General features: G+C 36.2%; 3 protein-coding genes across 7 annotated transcripts; 2 read left to right on the top strand and 1 right to left on the bottom strand.

Annotated features, from left to right (window-relative positions):
- The first annotated feature begins 2,835 nt into the window (after positions 1-2,835).
- LOC113775758 lies at positions 2,836-5,204 on the top strand. 2 transcript variants are annotated; one of them, XR_003468932.1, is made up of 4 exons: positions 2,836-2,925; positions 3,018-3,183; positions 4,384-4,806; positions 4,887-5,204. XR_003468932.1 is itself a non-coding variant. In XM_027320760.1 (2 exons), the coding sequence occupies exons 1-2, from the start codon at positions 4,516-4,518 to the stop codon at positions 5,019-5,021; spliced, it is 426 nt and encodes a 141-aa protein (XP_027176561.1). In that variant the 5' UTR covers positions 3,694-4,515; the 3' UTR covers positions 5,022-5,204. The 2 variants fall into 2 exon arrangements, 1 of the variants encoding a protein (XP_027176561.1); XM_027320760.1 differs by lacking the exons at positions 2,836-2,925; positions 3,018-3,183 and having other exon boundaries at positions 3,694-4,806.
- A 517-nt stretch (positions 5,205-5,721) lies between these two features.
- On the bottom strand, positions 5,722-11,706 carry LOC113775473 (MACPF domain-containing protein At4g24290-like). Of its 4 annotated transcripts, none has more exons than XM_027320370.1 (8): positions 11,497-11,706; positions 10,873-11,192; positions 10,188-10,426; positions 9,208-9,409; positions 8,553-8,621; positions 8,272-8,458; positions 7,755-7,921; positions 5,722-6,851 (listed from the first exon to the last, which is right to left on the bottom strand). In XM_027320370.1, the coding sequence occupies exons 2-8, from the start codon at positions 11,122-11,124 to the stop codon at positions 6,171-6,173; spliced, it is 1,797 nt and encodes a 598-aa protein (XP_027176171.1). In that variant the 5' UTR covers positions 11,125-11,192; positions 11,497-11,706; the 3' UTR covers positions 5,722-6,170. The 4 variants fall into 4 exon arrangements, with proteins under 4 accessions (XP_027176171.1, XP_027176172.1, XP_027176173.1 ...); XM_027320371.1 differs by having other exon boundaries at positions 10,873-11,426; positions 11,517-11,706; XM_027320372.1 differs by having other exon boundaries at positions 11,517-11,706.
- Positions 11,707-16,085: 4,379 nt separating this feature from the next.
- Positions 16,086-22,655, top strand: LOC113775154 (coatomer subunit delta-like). The gene is made up of 12 exons (XM_027319913.1): positions 16,086-16,203; positions 16,571-16,632; positions 16,811-16,850; positions 17,751-17,974; positions 18,206-18,448; positions 18,557-18,734; positions 19,285-19,589; positions 20,161-20,353; positions 20,442-20,595; positions 21,292-21,354; positions 21,440-21,536; positions 22,323-22,655. Exons 2-12 carry the CDS (start codon positions 16,630-16,632, stop codon positions 22,410-22,412), a joined length of 1,590 nt encoding a protein of 529 aa, XP_027175714.1. The 5' UTR covers positions 16,086-16,203; positions 16,571-16,629; the 3' UTR covers positions 22,413-22,655.
- The last annotated feature ends 1,114 nt before the right edge of the window (positions 22,656-23,769 follow it).

Below are 23,769 nucleotides of genomic sequence, written 5' to 3'. Positions count from 1 at the left end.
GGGTCCAATTCTTTCTTCACATAAATCATGGTGGTTCTGATATTGCATAGCTGTAAGATATCCAATCCAACATTTATTCTCTTCCTTTTTTAGTTCTGCATTTGTTTTGTGTATGATTTGATTCCACACCTGCACGGTTTGATAGAGTGGTATCTTAGAAAACTAATCGCGTGGAAAAGCTAATTGCAGCAGCCTTTTATTTTCTTACGTTTTATTTGGCAGCCTTATTTAACTTTTGCATGTAGTGGGATTTTGTTGTGATATTTTGCCAACTTTCCATCATTGAAACCATCTGGTTTGGTTGCCCATGTTGAGGTCGGCACTTACAACAAATGGTTTGGTTAATTATTATGTGAGTTCTTGTTCTTCCCCTGCCACCCTACTTTGGCACATCCTGCCATCTTTGCTTGTATTTTGTGTAATAATAGGCTTGAAATTAAGCATGCAGATCATTATAGAAAAACATGAATTTGAACCCCACTCGCCCCATTCTTTCTTGGCCAATATAGTAAGGGTTATTATCATTTTACTTCCTTGACGTTGGATGTCAATGTGTGTTTGGATTGTAAATTATTGAGATATTTTTACTGTAGCACTTTTGTGATGTGATGTATGTGAGATAAAAAGGTAATTGGGAAGGTAAAAAGATGTATTGGAAATTGTAATGATGATGTAAGCAAATATAATTTGGGTAAATAATCTCCTGTCCAAACACAGATATCTTTTAATTACTTTACCCCCAAAACTAACGGTCAAATTTAACGAAATTTGTTAATTAAAGTGAAAAGACGTTTTAACTCTTAAAACTATTATCACTTTACCTCTATAAACTATAGCCTCATTATTAATTTACTCCTAAAGTTATTTTTTAGACAATTTATCCTACCATTAAACCAGCTTAGCAAATTAAAGAACTTTAGAAGAAAGCACCATCCTCTTTGCATAATAAAAATAATAAAGAATTTAGAGTAGGTTTTCTTCTTTTTAGTATCAAAAAATAAGTCAAAGTGTTAATCTTTTTCTTCTTGGCAATTTTATTAATATTGAAAAAAATAGAAAGACGGGGAGGGGGGAGAGATAGAGAGCTCAATTCTTTTTTTTTTAAAAAATACAAATAAGAAAGAATTAAATACTTTTATTATTTTAAAATTATTTCACTTTTCTGTTTACCACCAAATTCCAATGCTAATCCCGACAACCTTAAAGTAATACGATAATATTAGACTCTTCTTTATTTTTTTCTTTGCAAAATCTAATTTTCTGTCTCTTTCTTCCTTATCTCCTTTTCTTTTTTTAATATTAATAAGTGTGAAAAAAGAAATTTGAGAAAACTCTTTTATTTTTATGTTTTTGGATCTTTTAAAGTGAAAAAAAAGGAAGAATAACTATTCCAACTTTTTTATTTTTAATTATATATAAAAAGGGTAAATATATTTAAAAAATTTTGACCATACTAGTTCGATTAACGATGAGATAAAATGACTAGAAAATAATATTAGGAATTAAAGCGATTGTATCACTATAATTTCAAGGGATAAAGTGATAATAACAATGTGATAATGCTATAGAATAAAGGGGTATTTTTGTCCAAAATTTCTTAACATGCTGAGTTGAATTACTTACGGGGATGAAGTGACTAAATGATAACGTTAGGGGGTAAATTAATAATAGTGATATAGTTTAAGAGGATAAAGTGATAATAACTAGTAATATAAAGAATTTCTTAATCCCATTTTAAGCTAATAATATTTTCTAACTTTATTCAAAACCTCTTATGACTGACGTGGAATCATGCTCCACACATTTCATCTTTTCAAAAAAGAGTTGCGATTTGGCCAAAGTTGGATGTGACCTGCTTCTCATACTTGCATAGATTAGCATTCGAGATGTGATGAAGCTATTCCCATATCACAATCAACAAGTTTTCGAGAGAGAGGGAGAGGGATTATGCTTTAAAATTTGAACACTCTCAAAATGCAGCCTGGAATCAATAATATGTTCAATTGCAAATTCATGAGCGTCGAAATGTTTGATTCCCACAGTACTATTGATTGAAAGTTGAGAAATGAGTGCATAAAACGGGCAAACTTTGTACTTTTAAACGGTAAGGTAAATTATTCTTGACGAAACCAAATTTGACACTACTATTGTAAGATTCATATTTCATTAGTTGGATATATGATTTCATGTTTAATTAGTGGGATGTAAGATTTTGAAAATATCACCGTCACATCAAAATCAACTGAGGATTCCTATTCCAATCACTCAGCTTCACTATACATTCCCCCTGCTAAGAGATTGCTGATACATATTAGTAACATATACTTTCATTGAACTTTTTCTTGACTAGCAATGAAATTATATAGGGGTTTGTCTGGATTGAGATAATTTCAAATAAAATAATTTATTTCATAAATTTCAATCACCCTTTTATCTTTCAAATCACCTTTTCATCTCACGTACATCACAACATATAAAAAAAAAATGCTACAATAATTATCTCAAATAAATCATCCAAATAAACTCCTATACAGTATTAGGCAGATTGCCTCTTTGTTAGGGTCTGGAATGGTGAATTTTGATTTCCCCACCAGTGCCATTCCAACATTGATCAAATTGCTTTAGGATGCACCAGTAGAATAGAATAGAATAGACCACCCTGGTTTTGGCTCTGCACTCTACAGACAGACAAAGGAGGCCCATACTTTTATATTTCTTTAAGTTTCATCCTGAGACACGGTATAGTATTCATTAAGTTAAGCATCAGGATCATGAACATCAAAACATGAAAAAGTGAAAATTATCACACAACTTTGTCTTCACATTTTCCACCGAGTATAAAGCTAGTTAGCCTGAGAGCTAACATTCTCTACTGGTAGATAGCAATGCCTGGAATAATGTGACTGTCTTTTCTTTCCATGACAGGTAAACCAATTGAACCTCTCTATATATATATATATATATTGAATGAGAAGGCTACTGAATTAATAATGCTTGTTCCTCCTCCTCCTCCTCAGGATAGAGGGCTAATGTCTTAACAATTTCACCGAAGACCATCTTGGTGTCTGCTGATTTTCAGTTTCAATCCATCATTTTAATTGGGTGCTGCAAGCCGAAAGAAAGAAGAAGTGCATCGATCCCACTGAAAGGCTTGCAGGTTCAACCTTCTGATAGCACTTGTTGGTGAGAAGTCATCAAATTTTCTGCTGCTGCTTCTTCTTCTAGTTTACATTACCCTCACCTTGCATCTGCATTCAAGGAACGTATAGAATTTGAATTTCTGTTTCTCTATTAGTAATAGTCATGAAATCATGATCTTGATTGTCCACTTCCTTGTTGACATACATTGTTGTGGAATAGTTCCAAGCTTCTGCAGTGGTTTGAATTAGCAGAACTTCCCACGTAATGTAAGCAAAATGGTGAGTTTTCACAAGTCCTTTGGGTGAAGAGAGATCTCATTCATCCAGTCCACCAAAAGAACATTTACATCAGAAGAGGAAACTTTCCGTTCAACTTTTCATCATTACCAACTGTCCCAGTAAAAGAGGAACTCATTCCAGTACTTTCTTTGCACTGCATAATATTATACTACTTGGTTTCTTTGTTGGAAAGAAACACAAAGCACAACATTCATCTCATGTCCATTTCTTGAAGGCCAAAGTACTTTTCATCAATTTGACCTTCTCTTGCCCTTTTACTCGTTCTCCTCCAAACAGGTTGATATATAGTTCTCTGTCAATCATGTCCCTGAGCTTCTAAGCATGCTTTAACCACAACTCCTTCGACAACTTTTTATATGTATTTTAACAGGACAGGCCTCAGTAGAACGACCACTTGGTAGTAGGAAACTAGAAAAATATAAAGACCGGGGGGGCTGAAATTTGGCAAAAGCCAATAGCAATAGCATTGAAAATAGCATATATTGAGTTATGTGATGATAAAGGGAAGAAATGTTATTTATCAAACTGGGATTTGAAAAAGAGCCCCATTATTTATCAAATTGGAATTTGAAAAAAGTTCCATCAACACATGTAGGAAGTATTCTAAGAAATTTTGCTCTTCATCTTCCAAATCACAATTTAGTAGAATGTTCTCTTTGTGGATATCTTTGGAATCTAATGTCCTATTTGCTAAATGCTATCTCAAGCAATACGTACGGAGATTAGCACACCAAAATGCAGTAGCTTTTGACAGATGACGTCGATTTAGGGGCAAAGTTGAGGACCACTTTCCATGAAAGCACTTCACGGGAAGCCCATATAAGACTAGAGAAATTAACGTTTGGCCTTATAACTGTTGTTCTTTAGCCGTTACATTGAAAGGTCATCAGTTTCTTAGTCCTGAAAACAATGTTGATTGCTTTATCATTTTCCTTTCCACCAGGATTGCTGATCAGTGGCGAATAAGCATAAACATTTTGTGGATGAAACACCGATCATTAGTTGTAACTGTTAAGAATGAGATCCTAATGCTCTTCATGCAATCAGCTTGTTCTGGAAGTCCATGTAACTTAGAATGAACAGGTTCAATTCTGAAAGACCAGAAGATTGGAACATCTACTCCAGCTCAGATCCTAGTCCATCTCAAACAGAAGTTAATCAGGAAGGTCCATGGAAAAACTTTGGGACATCAATGAATGCCCTTTCTTTTGGTTTTGTTGCTACCGCTATCTTAATTTCAATGTTTCTCATAATGGCCATCTTCGAGCATCTTTTCAAGCCAAGTGAGTCTTTTTCTTCACCTCAAGGTGGCAGCAGCAGGACCTTGCGATCTACGCAAATGCAGAAACTCCAAGATCCCCAAAGGGTATGTTCCTGCCAGCAATTCTTCCTTTTTTAAAACGTCGTATTTCTCATGGTTTGAATGTCTAATTTCTGTGGCTGCAGGTGTCAACAATTTCGTATTCCTCGGATTTCTCCGTCTTAATGCCAGGGCAGCAGTATCCTACATTCATTGCCCAACCAGCTCCTCTTCCTTGTTCAAGGGAAGGGGTGTGCTGGCCTCCCCATGAACATAGATAGCTAGTCTTTCCTCGTTGTATCCACTGCTACATGATAAACCACCAAGTAATCTTCGGTTTGGATGCCTCAACTTCGTGGATGAATGTATAAAACATATATGGTTTTGGATGCTTAGGTAAAGAAACTCCCCCACAATGACGTTCTCGTTTGTTCTGTGTAATAGACCTTCAATCTTGCATCTTATATGACAATCCTCTGAAAACTTCCACTTCCAGTAGCAGACTTGAATCAAGCTGAAAACTGCTGCTTCGGCTGAAAAGCTCTGTGTCTCCTCTCTTCACGGTGTGCTTTTGTCAAATGACAACTAACGTTTCTCAGGAAAATTTTGGCCATGTTTCGGGAAGAAAACGAATTGAATTATCTTCTTTCAGCCTGTACTACGTAGCTTAAAAGGAAAAAAACTCGTCAATTATACATAACCTATAAGCCTAACCTAGCCTAAGCTGAAAAAGGGCGCCATTCTGCAGCGCATAATACCTGTAGATGGCCTTGTTTACCTGATCACAATGAATATCAAAGATCATCTCTTCACAGCCGAAATCGACCAATGTAAGATTATGTTGCTATATTACCCAAATTTAAGAAATCTTTTCAGTAGATAATTCCTCTGCTTGGGGGTGCTCAAGAGCAAATGCTGTCACTCGGAAGGATGACAAAGGCTCAAGAGCTAATGCTCTCACATAGTAGATAAAACTCAGAATGAGGAATACACCACAAATCGAATTTTCACATTTAAAGACATTTTCTCAGCCATATGAGGCCTTGTTCTCTGGAAACTAACTGTATGGCACAAAACTAACAGGCTGAAATGCGCCAAGATTGCATGGGAAATTATATAACACTAGCAAGATTGTGAGATTCGCATTCACAGGAGAAAAATGTGAACAGAAAAAAAGAGGTCAGTTCAATCCCGCGCCATTCAATCTCATACATAAAGATCAGTTCCTTTCCCCTACCACTTTTACAATTCTGTACAACAGCCATTCCCGCTTCAAATTGCTTATGCAGCAACAAGACGACTGGCTAGGGACCACCTCGCTCCTCCAAAGGTTGCTGCTTTAAAACGATATGCCTCTCATCTTAGGTCTGAATTACAACCTCTATGCTGTTAACTCTCAAGAAAAGTTACAATGAAAATCTAACCTAAATTTATTCTGGAATATCTTCATCAGGTTGTATTACAGTCAGTAAGGCGTACTTTACCCTGAGTGAGATCCTACCCTTCTCAACCATCAGTCTTGCACCTGAAACAACCCAATACCCAGGAGTTTCTTGTGGCCCTCTTGTCATCTCGGTTGTGTCAACAAATTTCAGCAGTTTAGGCGCCTGTACAGGAACAGGAGGGCCACCAGGGTAAACAGCAGAGTTTATGTTCACATCAGCTGGCTCTGGAGGTGGCTTTGAAACAGATGTAAAATGATGACTAATCAGAGTTGATATAAGTCCAGATTTACGTGCCAATCCCGGGGATCCATCCCATTCAGGATGTTTTACGACAGTGGCCCCCAGAACAGTTGAGAAACGAAGTCGTAAGAAAAGAATATTTTTGAACCCATAATCCCTGACTTGTAACTGTGCTCCAGTTACAATAGAGAGATCCTCATCAGATTCAACAGGAGCTGTACATACATGAGAGAAGTTCTTCCACTGAACCTTTTCAAAGTATTTACGATCACAAGACTCATGGAGGAAATTCCCATTTGGATCATCCACGAGTTGGAAAATTTTGGGTAGAGATGAGAGATGCTGCAAGTGTATGGCCAAGCGATTGCTCCTTTTACCCTCAAGAAACAGTCGAAGACCAGTCACAGGCCTTTTGCCTACGTCAACCTGAATGATTAATATCAAATTACTATTGGAAGAAAGCACAACATAATTCACCAAGAACAAAAGCAGTGATTACTGAAAAGATATGGATAAGTCACTTTCTTTTCCATTTCTTTACTACTTATTTTCCAGAAAACCATTCCAGCAGAAACATATGGTTTTTCTCAAATAGTTTCTGTACTATCAGCACAACAAACCAGGTTTCATGCCATATCAACAAGGCTTTTGTAAGCAACAAATAAGAAATGAACTTGGGGAAAGAGATTTGCATCAGCAGATATTTTCATGTACAGACAATTGGTCGGCAAGAAGTTGAAAAATATTAGAGCAGTAATCCTTGTTGTGCACTGCCTGTGTTCCAGCACTGCACTATTACTGCCATTCTCTTCCTCCTCCCTCCATGCATTAGAATTTATAATATGAAGCCGTGTAAAAGAATACATAGACGTATAGTTAAAATTATGTTCAGGATGCTATCAAGTGCTTCTAAATGGTACACCTCTTGAAATAAGAGAAGATTCAGAACCGGTAAGCTTGATACATTTATCAAGAAATTGGACACCAAGTTTTCAGCCAAAATTGCAGACTAATAAATACCAAAGGCAGCAAAACACAAGGAAGTCTCTGTGAGAAGACACGGCATTCTTTTCTGTTTCTATTTCCATTTAGTTGTTCTTTCTTTTTTTTTTTTTTGGGGTGGGGTGGGGGGTTTGGGAGGGAAGAAAATAGTCACCCTTCTACATACTGCAACTTTACAATATAGTATGTTCGGAAGGATTCAGCTCTTTTTGGTACTTATTGAAGCTACACTAAGATACAAATTAAAGGACAGCTGGGAGGGGCATAAAATCAGGCAGTCTATAAGAAACCGAAGGAGAGTCAAACTAATAAGTAAAAACACTTTACCAGAGCAGTGTTTACGTAGAGCTTGGGACCCATTAAACTAAACTGCAGGGAAGCTGTGCTTTGCTGCCTCCTCTGTGGACCAAGAGGAAGGTCACTGAACACAGGAGCCCACTGCCTAGGCAACTGGAATTCCAAAAATTGATGAAGTTCTTCAATAGGTGGTTTATCTGCAAACAGAAGCAGGAAAGAAGATGCATCAGAATTCATATATGCTCAAGTAGGTCTAGGAAGAGATGTAGAAGACAATTATGTCCTGCCCAACCCTTTGGTGCTTCTATACTCCCCCAGTTGTTTTTTCCCCTTTTCTTCAACAACTTAAGACTCTGTTGGATCAGTCACGAGCTTGCCACTCACAGGAGCTCAAAAGCAATCTGTCTTGAAGGAAACAACCCTCCCCTTTTATAGTCTCATTGAAGAAAATGTTTGAATAATCAAATGACTGAAAAATATGAAATCACAGGGTACCCCTATAGGTGTTTAAAATAGCCTAAAGCAAAAGATGCTAGATCTTACTTACATCTCAAATATAGATTAATGGCATGGATCAAAAATCCACTTCCACGGACTCCATTTAATAGGGATGTTACTGGAATGAATGACATTGAAATCACATCAGGTTCCAATTGCACAGTTTGTAACCACTCATTATGACTGAAGTTTTTATTGTCATTTCCACCTCTCCTCTTGCAAATGCTAACAATATCCTGCAATTTTACATTCAATTAACAAGTCCCAAATTGCTTATATGCTAGAAGGCAGCAAGTAAACAGATTTCAAACTGGCATCTGGAAGACTTACGTCCTTATGTGAGTAAGAACTTGATGTCCCACTATTTGCAAATCTTAGTCGTTGTTCCCGGACTTCAAACTGCAAAAATGAACAATTCAACAAGATTTCAATGAATTAAATATTCAGATTAATTGCCACCACCCCAAAAAAAAACAGAGAGAGAGAAAAAAATACAAGGGGTAACACAAATTCTTTATCTATCTTGATAAATAGGATGATATTACAAGTGGGCACATTAGTTATGACCCATGCATGCTAAACAAGGCAACCCCTGATGAGCTCCACTAAATTACATAGGAAAAGAAGTGTGTGAAAACTCTATGGAATCAGCTTATTCTTGGTTTATCTAGCACATGCCTGATTGCAACAAAAACCTTTTTTATGGTAATCGCCATAAAAGAACTGGCATCAAATTGAATGGATTAACCCAATTCTTTGGTTCTCTCAACTGGTAATCAGTTCCTGAGGAAGCAAATTGCTAGGGTGGTTTGTTGGGTAGTTATCGTATTAGTTTGCTTGAACTCATGTGATTAGTATCCATCTTCAGTGGCCTCAAAGACCAATTTCAGTTAATTTAGCCAGATGAAAGAAATAAATGCCCGTTTACACCAGAATTCTTCTGTATGGGAAGTTGCCAGAAGAGTAAAAGATCTTATTTCTAAACCTTCTCATTGTGGTATGCTTTTTCAGACTCCGTTCCATATTTTCCACTTGCATCTAAAAACCTTTTATCTGCCATAGCCTTCAATCTTTTCTGCACATCAGCAGGTTGAAGCGATGAAGAATGCTGCTGCTTCATGTATACTACATCCCTCCCACCCATCTTCACACCAACAATAACATGGGTGCCAAATTTTTCAATGAACCTGTTAAAGTAGATGAAAAATATATTTAGCATGAAAAAAGCTTCTAGCAAAGATTAGGACATGGAACATAAAACAAGATAACATGAAGAGGTCGATGCTCATAACCTACACATGACAAGTGAAGAGTTCTCTCCCTCCTCTTACCCCAGCTTTGATTAACAGATGTTGGATTTTCCCCAAGGAAACCCTCAGCCATGTATCAAAGAGATTTGGCCCCACAGATGCATCTCTTAAATAAAGAAGTGGAAATAGTTCACCTTCTTTTAGTTTGATAATACGCAACCCAATATAACCTTAACTGCTTTCATACTAATCAAAGGTTTAATCTATCTCACATGCAGATAGTAATGTTCTACAGTTTCACTCACACGTAGACTGGAAATAAACTATGGCGATGCAATTGGTAGTGATGAAGTCGGAAAACAAGGCAATCATTGCACAGATCGTGTCACAGGTTAAAAGTAGTTTCATAAACTTGAGCACAAACACAAAGTTTGTGCAAGCAATATCTGAATATAAAGTTTGCAAAAATTGTTTTTTGTACCAGATGTAAACACAATAGGTGATGTTGACATCAAAACCCCTTCCTGGAGGGGCATTTCATCTCACAACCTCCCCCCAACAACCAACCAAAAGAGAAAAAAAGAAAAAAGAGAAATACTTCAGTGAATGAAAGGATCAAACCTACAATACCAGCCTGGATATATACAGAAACAGTAGGTCCACACATAACACACAAAGAAAAAAGGGAATGAAAGTGCTGCCTTGCAAGTTGTACCTAGCTAGTGCAGCAGGTTCCCATGATGACGGAACTTCTTTCTTCACATGATCACACAGCACCAGCTGAGATTTTTCTAAAGCAACTGTATAAAGTGTGATGAATACTCCATCAAAAGCAAGAGTTTTTGTATAGGCCGCATCTTTCTGCCAGCAACTAGAAAACTCGAACATGGCATTGAAGAGTCCACAAGGGATTTTACCGGTCAATGACAACTCCTGGTTGAATTGTTCCGACATCTGATGATAAACATGTAGTGTGTAAATACAAAAGAGAAAATCTGTAAATGTTGATCAAAAAACATAAAAATAAAAGGAAAGTAAAATAACTTGTCCTGATGATGACACAATAAAGTAAGTACAGAGAATCCAAATAAAACGAAAACACTAGTTTTAGTTCTGATTTTAAAAAAAAAATTTGTCCTCATATGAATTATAACTTCAACTAATGGCCAAATTTGGCTGAGTGTAGAAAGATCAGAAAGTTCACCCTCTAATCTAACAAAAAAAATTGCATGGCAAATATAATGCACAATCAAATGTAACATTCTTCAGCGCTGACACATCTAATTTAGCATGAACACAAACTGAACTCAAACACGAGAAAAAGTTACCGCAAATATCAATAACAAATGGAAAACGTAGGAAGAACGGTGAAAGTATGCAAGTATTCAGAGACATATTACTTGCTGAAAAGTAAGAACATCGGAGCGAAACCGGGTGCGTTCTCCTTTATCACATTTGATCGATTTTGGCACATCAGATATCAAAATTCCGCCTGGGAGTACGACATCTTGACCTTGATCTTGATCAATTGCAATCAGCTGCGAATCCCCTTTGCAGTATTTGAGCCTAAGATCTACAGATACATCATATCCACGCCCAATTGACTGAATCGCAACTTTTGCTGCTTCTGGAGCTGAGAGCTTAAGTGCCATTGCTTAAAACATCCTTCTCTTCAAAAACAGGAATCAAAGCCCAAGAATTACAGCGCAAATCCTTGCTCCTGTTCCCAGTTTAAGCCGAGTTCAACAATAAATCAAAATGTCGAGAATGTAAAAACTCTGTTCGTATAAGTTTCTTCACTCAGATTTTCCTTGAATTGTTACCAATTGTTTTGCTATTGAACTCAGTAGTATGCTTAAATTCGAGAGCCTTTGACCTAATACAGTTCCGAGACTCCCAATTTTCAAGCTCAGCCTTGTCAATATCTATTCTTGCACATACCACGGGAGAAATTCTAGAGCAAAATTGGAAATTTAGCTAAAATAAATGAAGATATAAATTGAGCTAATTCTCAAAAAACACACCTGCATAAATTTATCCCCACCTATAATTTAGCAACAGGCCAGAAAGAAAATATCAGAAAGAAAGCATGCTAGTATAGAAATGTTGGAGCTGGGTGGTTTCAATAATGGCAAGTGGTTGGAAAAACTTATAAGCCCAATGAGAATTTTTTTGGAATTGGGAGCTGAAAGTGAAAACCCTAGACTCTGCCCAACAAATTGAAGTCAGCTCAGATCTAGAGACACGAGAGTTGACACTCAAGAGTCAAGACTGCTAATAAAGGGCAAATTTTTTCTTTTTTTTTTTTGACTGAGATTTTCCATTAGTTTTTATGTGTTAAAGTTTTTGGTCCTATATTTTTTGGGGCAAATATAAGAGATTAAAATCAGCGTTCGAACATTTCAGTGTTGGATGCAAATGAATCCAATCAATTCAAACATTTCAGTGTTCAAGCTTAGAACTCTAGTATGAGTCCTAATTAATTAAATAAGAGTGTTCGAACCACCCGTCTTTAGGTTGGTGGCCACCACCAATGCATTAAAGTATGATAGGTGTTCAAACCATTTTACAATGCATTTAAGAGTGTTCGAACCACCAGCTTTTGGGTTGGTGGCCACCACCAATGCATTAAAACATGGTAGGGTGGGAGGTAAGGGTGCGTAGTGCACCCGTTTAGTCCGGTGGTGGTTTAGTCCCTTCCAAATTGTCTTTGGATCTCTTCAGATCCTTCCCATCCCCCTAATATAGGAATCTATCATATCGACTAAAAAAAAATGTTCGAACTTTGTACTCTTGTATTCAAACATAGTATAGTATTCAAATTTATTTGATTATTCTAATGAATTTGAAAATTTGTTCAACTTTTGAGTTATTTAGTATTGAGTTGATTTGACTAGTTAATAGATCAAATTCAATTGAGATCTTATTAAGTTCAGTACAATTGAAATATCTATTAGATTGATTCATCTTTCAGTCTCATTTCTGTTCTATGGCTAACTATAATTCTATCTATCCCCTTTTTATACCTAACTAAAACTGTATCTATTTTCAGAAAGTGCATTGAAATTTTTTATTCTATATAGTATGTGATGAAAATGGAATTGATGCATAAAAAAAAAGATTTTGAGCAATAAAATATCTTTTTATCAAATTTTAATACTAAATCAATAATATATTGAAAAGGATTGGAGTGAAGTTAGAAAATCGAGGTAAAACTGGTAAACCAGAGACTAGGACAACGGCAGTAAACGTCAACTAGCGTTGCATATATCCATTTGCGTGTTCAACGGGAATGTGATATAGTGGCTGACGGTGACGTGTAATGTAGAACTTATGGACCGGGTAATTTACCATGTTGTTTCTCTCCAGAGTCCAGTCGTGTATGCATTTGATTCAGCAAAGTCGCATGCAAGACCATTCAACGTATGAAATGTGCGGTTGTGTTGTGTGGGTGGGTTTGGGGGGGGGGGGGGGGGGAGTTGGAGAAATCGGGAGAGAATGTAAGTGAAAGATTTTAAACTCAAACTATTGAGTGTTTTGGAAGAAAAAGTGTAAGTGAAAAAATTTATATTCAATTTTTTTTATATACATTATTTTTTTTAAAAAAAAGTATGAAATAGCAGTAGACTATATTGGGTAACCTAAAGGGATAATTTCAGAAACCTCCCTTGAGAATTTCAAGAAATGTTATAAAATAATTAATCTCAAAAGAGATTAGTATAATTTTTGAAATTTGAAAGAAGGCCAATAAATAGTCAAAAATATCAGGAGAGGTTTCTGAAATTATCCCTAAACAGAAATAAACAAGATTGCTATAGTGAATGGAAAATGACCGTAGAAATTGGAGTGAGTGAAATTTACAGGCGGGCGCAGAGGCACTGTGCGGTTTGGTGACGATTTAGTCATCTTCAGGTTCCCTATTGATCCATTTATGTCCATCCCTTTTCCTTAGTATAGAGCAGGGGTGCTAGCAAGTCAAGCTGCTCGCGAGCAGCTTGATCAAAAGCTTGACTGGAGCTCGGTAAAATCGAGCTCGAGTTCGAGCTCGATCTACTCGTTAAATTTAATGAGTCGAGTTCGAGCTCAAGAAATAAGTACTCGAGTGCTCGTCGAGCTTAATCGAGTTTTCATATTTTATTTATATTATATTATATATTATATATATTTTTAAAAAATTATAGATTTATTTCAAAACTCGAGCTCGAGCTCGAGTAGCTCGGGCTTGATATTTATTCGAGTTTACTCGAGCTCAAACGAGTCGAGCTCGAGTTTAGTTTTATTTCATCGAGTCAAGCTCAAGTCCAAATTTTTTTACTCGATCGAGCTCGAGTAGCACAAATTTTGATCGAGCTCGACTCGGCTTGATAGCACATCTAGTATAGAGTTGGAGTAGATTTAGAATATAAATTATCACGTCGATAAAAAAGAAAAAAAAATGGAGTTAAAATTAACTAGTTTAGTTCAAAAGTTGTGAAAATTACATAAATGTATAATGAGACTTAATAACTAAATTTATTGCTAAAGGACTGCACGAATACATGTGAGTAGGTTTGGATAGGAAACCCATGAAAAAATCCACCTTTAACATTTTTTTGTAAAGTAGGTTGGGCAGCTTAAACCATTTTCAAAATTTTGAATTGGCTATCATATTTTTGGATCATAGATTAGTTCGATTTTCTTGATTTCCCATTGTTTTTTTCGATATTTTTTAAACAACCCTAGAATTCATTTGTTTTAGGTAACGTGGGAGGTAACTATTTATCTAATTTTGATAGCAATGGAGAACACATGGCCTTGTAGTCTTTGCTTTAGAGTTGGCATAAGTCGACTATAGAAAGTGATTATAAAAAATAATGAATATCAGCAATAAACTTATCTTTGATAAATTATAGATTTCAACTTCTTTTGACTATCAAGAAATTTATAATCCAAATGTAAAAGTAAACAAAAAATTTTAAAAATTAATTATCTAAAAATCAAAATCTATAAAATGAATTAAAATAAATAATCGAGAACAAGTCCATAGCCTTAAAATCTGCCCACAGACGAGTGGAGTAGCAGTGAGCCAAGACCAGTATCGTAACGGGTTGGGCCGCAATACTGTCTGATAAAATCAGTCCGTAGCCTTAAACGCACTTGTTGTATGGATGAATGGAAAAAGAAAAAGGTATAGCACATTGCTGGCGCTTGTCTGATAGCCTATATCAATATTTCTGGGTCTTTCATGTATATTAGAGGCACAGCTCCAAGTCTGGTCCATGGGCTTTATCCGGAATTTGAAAGGGGGACACAATATAATTTTTTTTCTCAGTGACATAATCATCTGCTACAGTGACATAAATTTTAGGGTGCATCTGATAAAATTAAAATTTAAAAATTGAAGTCTGAAATTCGAATTCGTTAAATTATTAAATTATTAAGTATTAAATCTACTGCATTTGAGTGCATATCACATTAGTGATAAGTAAATAGATTATCATTTAATTAATTCAAATATTTAATTTTTAGTTATCAAACGGTCTGAATATATTAAGATCTGAATCCATTAAATTTAAATACTGAATTGGGTTATTAAACAGGGCCTTAGTTGCTAAAGTGACATAATTATCTCCTAACGAACTTAAAAAGTATTCAATCTCATATTAATGTAGTTTTTCATTAGTAGGATTCCAAACCATCAAATCTAACTTAGGTGTTTGGTTTCGTAATTTTTTCCCCCTCTCTTATTGTAATTACCTTTTAGACCAGTCCACTTAAACATGATCTCTGAACAGTATTGTTGGAATTAAAAAGGTTCACAAAATTTGATTAATCCATTTATGAGGTTATACTTCTTTTGAGAAATTTCTGAATGTCTTTGTGATGCGACATAAAAACATTTGCGGTTTAACCCCTCAAATCAAAGTTTAATGGCTAAGGAATACGTTCACTATTTCAACGGACTTGGTGCACTAAGTAGTACTGGTAAAACTGTTTGATAATTTAAATATATACTTTTAGAGCTTATTGAAATATTTGAGAAAATATGTGATAAGAATATTCCTGTATGATAGACATGCAGTTAAGCCTTGTTTGGACAGCAATTTTTCTTCGCTATGTTTTCCGTAAACACATTTCTCTATCACCTTTTTACTTCACATATATCAAATTGCTACAGTAATTTTTCTACAAAAAATATAGGAAAATGCAATCTAAACAAGGCCTTAGTTTTCTGCATAGATAATTTATATTATTAATATATATATATTCATAAAATTTCTGCTAGAACATGAGCCTGTTTAATTTTGAATTGTTATTTTTAAAAATATTTTTAGAAAAATATATTTTAACAATTTAATATATATGAGATAAAAATGTAATTGATAGATGTGTTTATGTAAAAATGTAATATTTTTTATTAATTTTTTTTCCGAACTAAAAACTATGAGAACATGAGAGTGTTGGGTTTCCACGAGGTGAATAGTATTAGTGCATCCTTTTGTAATTGCCAAAATGTGCGGGGTTGAAATGTAATTTAGTCAAACGTAGTAAGAAAGAAGAAACCCCGTTTGATGCTTCGTTCTTGCTACTTCCCTTCCCCAAAACGAGAAGAGAAACATACTCCCGGGGCTTTCATCACTGATCCAATCGCAACACTCACTCCGAAATCATTTCCCTCTTTATAAGATCTCTCAAATACCTTTTGGTTTTCGTTTCCCTCTGCAGCAGCAGCGGCGGCAGCAACTTCTCTGGTAAGTTATCGACTTGTACCTAGTGTATAACATCTTCCTAATTAAGCCAATTCTATCTTCTTTTTTTTTTTTTTTAATTTAAAGCTGGATCTTGCTGAATTACTTTTTAGATCTGGGGTTTTTGATGCTCCGATCTGTTCATGATTCTTCAGTCGTTGCTACATCTTGCACCAAATTCGATTAATTTCACTCACTAGTTTCTACAACTCGTGTTAATTGGTCCTTGCATTCTTTGGATCAATGCCTTCTCAGTGCGTGATATTGCATTGCAAGCTTTTCGTTTGTCGTCCGTTTATGTTCGTTAAATTATCTGGATTGATCTGTTGTTCGTTGTTTTCGCTGAGTTTTAGCTGGTTTGGTGTTTCAGAGGTGAAACAGGAACCATTTCCGAGAATTTGAACCTGTGGAGAATTCGAGAGGACCAAAATGGTAATCCGTGCTGCAAAGATTAGGATTAGCTTTTTTTGTTGCATATATTACCACTTGAATTGGAGATCATAAACTTATGTGCCCCTTAATATCTGATATGCATATATTGGGTTTTCTCATGATTTTCTCCTTCAATTTTTTTTTTCTTAATTATGCCTTTTTGCGTGTGTTGATGCAGGTGGTTTTAGCAGCTTCCATCATAAGTAAATCTGGCAAACGTAAGCTCCATATTCAATTTAGATTTCTTATTTCTCTGTGCAATTATGTTGATTATTTTGTGTTTTGTTTCTAAGCTTGTGAAGCAAAAAGGGAAAATGTACTTGGAGATTTCTGCTTTGATTGTGTACTGTTTGACTATTTGTTAAATTCAATTGAGATTAGGGAAAAAGTAGTGGTTTTGTTAAGGCTTTGTTGATTAGGGAAGTGCATATGATTAGTCCTGATATTTGCATGGAAACGTTGATATCAATACGTATATGAATTTAATTCAGATATAAATTTTCACAGAAATTCCAAAAAGCACTAGAGGATTGTTGGGGATAAACTCTGAAAGTTGAGAATAGTGGATCTGCTAGTAATAAATGAAAAGGGAAAATATATGGATGCTCGGGCTTGGTGCAATACAAACACCCGATTCTTGAAAGTGTTAGTTTGTGGCATCCTAGGAACCCACACCAAATCCAGTCATTTTGCTCTATAATTTTTGGACTAGAATACCGAACAAAAGGAAGTTCTCTAGAAGGACAGCCCAACATGCACCTCTTAGAAATGGAAGAGAATATTTTGCCAAAAAACCCGAGAAGAGAGAAATTTGTGCTTTGCTCTTTTTTTTTTGTGAAAAAGAAATATTTGGTGGGATTTTGCATGCATTATTTCTTATGATTCCTTAATTGTTACTCCTTGGAGTAATTGTTTGTTGGGATATGTATGTTGGAACCTACTAAGCTACAACGATATTGAAGCATCAACTGATCTTTTCATGCATCATGAGCCATCTTTTATTTTCTATGTACAATCTTTTATCTGGGCTTGGACTTAATTATGTATTTTAATGTGTTTTGATCTCTTTTCGCATATTATATTTTTGTTTAATCTAAATTGTGATGTGGCTCTAACAGCATTGGTGTCAAGGCAATTTGTTGATATGTCACGCATAAGAATTGAGGGATACCTTGCAGCATTCCCAAAATTGGTTGGAATTGGGAAGCAACACACCTATGTTGAGACTGAAAATGTGCGATATGTCTACCAGCCAATTGAGTCTCTCTACTTGCTGCTTGTAACAAACAAACAGAGCAACATTCTTGAAGATTTGGATACCCTGAGGCTGCTCTCTAAACTTGTATCCTTTCTGCACATTCAGTTTGCTTCTAAATTTTATTGAAAAATGGAAAGTTAAGGGATAATGTTTGATCTCATGTTAAATCTGATTTTCTATTGTAAGTGTTTCTTTCATTTTGCATTGATCTGAGTTAGATGGAAGTTTTGTCAACCATCATGCTTCCAGAATCGATATAAATGGATACAAAAGAAGACATTGGTTTATTAAGCTTATTCCTTAACAATTTATTAGGTCCCTGAATATTCTTATTCCCTTGATGAAGAAGGAATTTGCAAGACAGCATTTGAGCTTATTTTTGCCTTTGATGAAGCCATCTCTCTTGGGCACAAGGAAAATGTTACTGTTGCACAAGTCAAGCAGTATTGTGAGATGGAAAGTCATGAGGAGCGATTGCACAAGTTGGTCTTGCAGAGCAAGATCAATGACACCAAGGATGTCATGAAGCGCAAAGCTAGTGAGATTGATAAAAGCAAGGTAATGCGCGGAATTCAAGTCTTCTCATGTTTTTATATGCCTTTGTTATATATAGTTGTTGTTGTTTTTCGTACACACTGCCTAAAAGTTGTAATATACATTCTGCAGATTGAAAAGAATAGAGGTGAGAGAGGAGGTTTTATGCCTTTGCAATCAATGTCATCTGGTAGAATTGATTCTGGCTTTGGAAGTGATACGAGTTTGCCTGGTACTGGAGGTGGTTATGGAAGTTCATCTGGTTTTGGACTGACCACAGATATTGATTCTTTCTCTACTAAGTCAAAAGGTATGTGTTTATTTGACTTATGACTAAAAATGGCACTGTTTGTTTAACTGTGTTCTATAAGTTGTTTCAAATTTTATAGGCGGAAGCGACCATTTAATGAGGTCTAAATGCTCTCATGGCGGTCTAATGTAAATACCTGTGATTGAGTTTACTTTTAGTTTCCTATTGAAGCTGGAATCTGCATTGCATCTTTAGGTTTATGTTGTGCCTATAATACTTGAAAAAGTTATGTACAGCACATGGGCTGTGGAGGGTAAGATATTTACTGATTGTATAAAGTTATTCTTGTTCATGATTAAACATGTTTGAAAGCACTCTGAGAATGCATTGTGGCTCCATTTGTGCCTCCATATCGAGAATTGAGTATCAAGAATGTTATTTAATTCAGAACAGGACAATTTTTACTTTTACTCATGTTTATTTATTTTTGTTTAAAATGAGGACGAAAACTTTTTTAGAATAGAATGGTGTTGGACCATACATATCTAACTGCTTTATTGTTTCAAGGTAGGATATAGTTTGTTGATCATAATGCTATTTTTATGATCAGGTCGTCCAGCTGCATCAGCTACAGCTCCACCAAAAGGCCTTGGAATGCAGCTAGGTAAAACACAAAGGACCAACCAATTTTTGGAGTCTCTTAAAGCTGAAGGTGAAGTTATTGTTGAGGATGTGAGACCCACTGTTGGTCAGTCCAAACCTGTTGCTCCACCACCAACTGATCCCGTAACATTGAATGCTGAAGAAAAGCTTAACGTGACACTGAAACGTGACGGTGGTATCAGCAACTTTGATGTTCAGGGTACCTTGTCTCTTCAAATTCTTAATCAAGATGATGGACATATCCAAGTGCAGGTTTTCCCCTCACCTTCCATTCTTCTCTCTCTCTCACACACGCACATCACTGTTCTTGCTCTGAGACCAAATCCACTTATAGAAACCGCTGTTTCAAATCCTGTATCTGGATGAATGAATGTCCTCAATGCTATGCCCTCAGAGGATGAAAATTCTTCCAATTTTCTTTGTCTTCTTAAGAATAAAATTTTGTGATTCAATTTGGAAGAAGTCAAATGTTTTTCTCATTATTCTAATATTTTATTCTTTTATTTTTAGTAGTTTTCTCTGAACAACGAAAATGGAGGCATTATAGCAGTATGACATGGTTTTTCTTTGCTTCTTCCATCCCATAGTAGGGGATTACTTGCAGTTTCTGTGAACTGCTGAATGCTTGGATTTCATTTCTTCTGTGAAACTTTTGCTGCCCCTCTATTCTATTTAAGGAGATGAAGTTGATTCCTCCAATATGATTTCATTAGTTGAGCTGAAGTTTTTTGACAAAGCTTAGATGGCTTTGGGTATCTGGTAATCCAGGTCGTTTTGTGTTATAATTGTAATAGGCATGCTAATTCAATTGTGTAATTTTCAGGTTGAAACTGGAGGAAATCCAGCAATTCTTTTCAAAACACATCCTAACATTAACAAGGAGTTGTTTAACAATGAAAATATCCTTGGACTGAAAGATCCATCTCGCCCATTTCCGACTGGCCAATCTGGTGATGGTGTTAGTCTTCTGAAGTGGAGAATGCAAAGTGGAGATGAGTCTTTGGTGCCATTGTCAAGTAAGCTAGTGGATTTGTGATCTGTACTTGTTTCTTATGTGATTACTAATTTGCTGTGTTCTTGATTTCTGCCTCAATCTTATTTCAGTAAACTGCTGGCCTTCTGTTTCTGGGAATGAGACCTATGTGAATATCGAGTATGAAGCTTTTTCATTGTTTGATCTTCAAAATGTTGTGATCTCTGTGCCACTTCCAGCCCTAAGAGAAGCTCCTAGTGTCCGACAGGTTGATGGTGATTGGAGGTGAGGTTTTATGGGTTATATGTTGAAGTAAAAACTCATTAGTTCCTCGTCAGTTGGACCTTTCTTCCTGGAGATTGAAGCTTATAGAGTCCTTATTCTGTAGGCATAGGTCTCATATCTTTTGTGGTTTAGCAATAGAATGGTTGCCACTTCTTCTATACTGGAGCATATGCTGCATTTCTTGCTTGCTTCCATGCAGTGTAGCATGTCTTTATGTATCTATGGTATGTTTTGGAAGTTGTTGATCTACTCAGAATTGAGTGAACTGTGCAGAGTTCTGTGAAGAGTTGTAGCCCGAGTCTTCTGAATTTTGAGTTTTTATTTCTGACAGCTTTGGATCCTTGCTGCACAAACTGATGTGATGCTAGTTGTTCCAGAATTGTAGATTGTAGACAACATAGTCTGCATCTTCAGAAAACTGGAACAACTAAAAGCAAGTGAAGTTACTGGACATAATATTCTGTTCATGCGAGAAGATTGAGCTTAAATAACTCTCTCTCTCTCTCTCTCTATCGAATGGGTATCTAGCTTAATTTTTTATAATGAGATGGTATGCGGCCTCTTCAAGTAGCTTTTTTATGTTGCATCTTCCAAAAGGGGAAAAGTGGGTTTGCATTTAAGTTATTCATACACTGCCTAGGTTTAAGTGGTAGCTGTGAAATAGCATTTTAATATTCATTTAATGCTTATTTGCAGGTTTGATTCCAGAAATTCTGTTTTGGAGTGGTCTATTGTGCTCATTGATAATTCAAACCGCAGGTCTGTTTGATTTGGAATCTTATCCTTTTAACCTAAACTACAGTTGGCATTTTTATTCTGAATTGATTGCATGTGATCTTGGCAGTGGATCTATGGAATTTGTGGTTCCCCCAGCAGATCCAGCATCCTTTTTCCCAATTTCTGTGCGTTTTACTGCTGCAAGCACATTTAGTGACTTGAAGGTTTGCTTTCGCTTCATTTTCTGTGTCTTAACATATGAAGATGATATTTAAAGAGGACACGTGTGAAAAAAAGGTTATACTGCCTCCTCAGAGACCTATGGCATCTCCTGAATTAATTTTTGGCGTGCATTACAAACACTAACTTCAAATACTCTGTAAATACCCACCCTTCTGTATTTTGCCTGGTAATGCCCTTGACTAGTAGCCTGCCTACATTTTCCGCACAGGGGTTTTCATATTTGGTGCAGTAAGATATGATAAGATCTTTATCTATCTGAAGAACCAGTTTTATTTAAGTTTGCCGATTTTGTTATGTATCTAGAGATTTTCTCAGTAATGGATTGGCAAACCAGAAAAGTTGAGATTTGCTTTGTGTGGTTTGATAGATACACATTCGATTTTCTAGATGTACCCCTTGCTAGTCTTTGATATACTATGCCTTCAACACAGTGCTAAAATGAGAAAGAGCTTGAATCTGAATGTGTTTTTTAGGCACAACATGACCTTATTTATGGAGAGTTAACCCCTTTGAGAGAGAGAGGAATCTATGCTCTGCAATTTAAAGCTACAGTTTTTGTGCATGTCATTTTTCCACCTTGATGCTTGATTGGCATGTGTAAAGATATTTTCTGTGCTTAGACACCTAGAAGGTTCATAAATCTAGTGTTTTCTAATCCACTCCTGCATCATATACCCAGAATTTGGGGCTCTCTCCTTGTTAAGACTTGACCATTTTGTTGAGTAGTATTTGTTTCCTGAGTATATGCAATCGTAAAAATTTTGCAGGTTGCCAATATTTTGCCACTGGGAGGTGGACCCGCTCCTAAATTTTCTCAGAGAACACTGCTAACTACAGAGACTTACCAAGTGGTTTGATCAAATAGATGCCGTCCGTGATGGTCAAAAAACTTAATCTGCCAATAGTTTCAGAAATTTTTTGTGTTCTGAATTCAGAAAGCAATTGTCTGTATGCTTTTCTTTGTTTTGTTTTCTCGTTTGGTTGAAATTTTGGGACGAGTTCTTCAGGTTCACATTATTGTTATACTGCGAATAGCTTGATCCTTTAGCAAACCTTTTCTTTCGCTTATAAGAATTTTTTTTTCGTTTTTCCAGAAGTAATTTACTTTTGCTAAGCCCACAAGCCCTGTTATATTAGACCTGTTTGCTCCCCACCCCCCTTTTTGTTAATAAAAAAAATAGTTTTAACATCCACCGTGACCACAATCTACTTCACTAACCGTCAAAGCCAACTAACATGTCTCTAGAAGAGACAATTCTTGGAAATGATAGACTCCTACATTTGGTTGCTAGACAACACAAAAAATTTAACAGTTAAAACGTGTGGAAGGTTTCAAAAGTAAAATCCACCCGCCATAAAATATGAGGATTAAGCAGATGTTGACCAAAAATTCCATTCTAGCAAAAGATAACCTCGACGCAGAACTCAAATTCATCTCATTCGCTCCTAAAATGATCCATCTAAAGGATGGTTTCACACCAACAATTAGCAGTTGCCTTTCTAGTACAGCATTTACTAGTATCATACCAGTATACATACACCCCTTAACTCTCTCCAGTGCAGTACTGTACTCCTCCTCCCACATATCAATATCATCTCGCCACCTCAAATTCCTTCATAATCATAAATTCATAACCCTTCTGGACTTTCGCCAACAGAAGAGAGCAAAAGAAAGAAAATGAATGGATATTCCAAGTTGATTCTTGTCAACAGCAAATCAAGATCCATTGATTTTTCAGATCTTAGTGCCATTGATTTAACTCTCTCTCGTCAAACCCAAAATGTCCACGAAAACATTCCTCCTAGTCCTACTAGTGAATCTGATGATCAAGATACCGACACCGTCGACCGCCAAGACCACGATCAGTCCCCTCCAATTCCAAAGCAGCAGCAGCAGCAGAAGCAGAAGCAGGATGAAGATGAACATCAAGCAGCCTGCAGTAGTGTCGGTGCAAAGTACTTGAGCAACAACCGTTCAGTTTCCTCAGCTACTTCATCCCAGAGGTTCAAGTTGGAAAGGGAAAGAATCACAACAACAAAGAGAGGAATACAATCAGCACTGAGGAGAGCTTTCTCAACGAGAAGATCCTCAACGCCTTCAGTCTCTCATGAGAAGTATTGCAGGATCCACGACCAATGTGTTGCGATCCTACTTGATGATGATGACGTCGATGAAGATGTTTTTGAAGCCATGGAAGACAATAACGTTACGAG

This window comes from Coffea eugenioides, chromosome 6 (genome assembly GCF_003713205.1).
Source record: "Coffea eugenioides isolate CCC68of chromosome 6, Ceug_1.0, whole genome shotgun sequence".
In the NCBI taxonomy this organism is placed as follows: Eukaryota; Viridiplantae; Streptophyta; class Magnoliopsida; order Gentianales; family Rubiaceae; genus Coffea; species Coffea eugenioides.
The sequence above is the reverse complement of the archived record's forward strand: the minus strand, read 5'-3'. Positions and strand labels throughout refer to the sequence as shown.

What these genes read in the sequence shown, in the direction of transcription:
- LOC113775758 (XM_027320760.1), top strand. Translation starts at nt 4,516, where the DNA reads ATGAACAGGTTCAATTCTGAAAGACCAGAAGATTGGAACATCTACTCC. An exon ending in AACTCCAAGATCCCCAAAGG is followed by an intron (nt 4,807 to 4,886) that starts GTATGTTCCTGC and finishes CTGTGGCTGCAG; the next exon opens with GTGTCAACAATTTCGTATTC.
- LOC113775473 (XM_027320368.1), bottom strand. Translation starts at nt 11,124, where the DNA reads ATGGCACTTAAGCTCTCAGCTCCAGAAGCAGCAAAAGTTGCGATTCAG. An exon ending in ATGTTCTTACTTTTCAGCAA is followed by an intron (nt 10,427 to 10,872) that starts GTAATATGTCTC and finishes GTTTATCATCAG; the next exon opens with ATGTCGGAACAATTCAACCA. An exon ending in TCTACGTAAACACTGCTCTG is followed by an intron (nt 6,852 to 7,754) that starts GTAAAGTGTTTT and finishes TTAATCATTCAG; the next exon opens with GTTGACGTAGGCAAAAGGCC.
- LOC113775154 (XM_027319913.1), top strand. An exon ending in GTCTTTGGTGCCATTGTCAA is followed by an intron (nt 20,354 to 20,441) that starts GTAAGCTAGTGG and finishes ATCTTATTTCAG; the next exon opens with TAAACTGCTGGCCTTCTGTT. An exon ending in ATTGATAATTCAAACCGCAG is followed by an intron (nt 21,355 to 21,439) that starts GTCTGTTTGATT and finishes TGATCTTGGCAG; the next exon opens with TGGATCTATGGAATTTGTGG.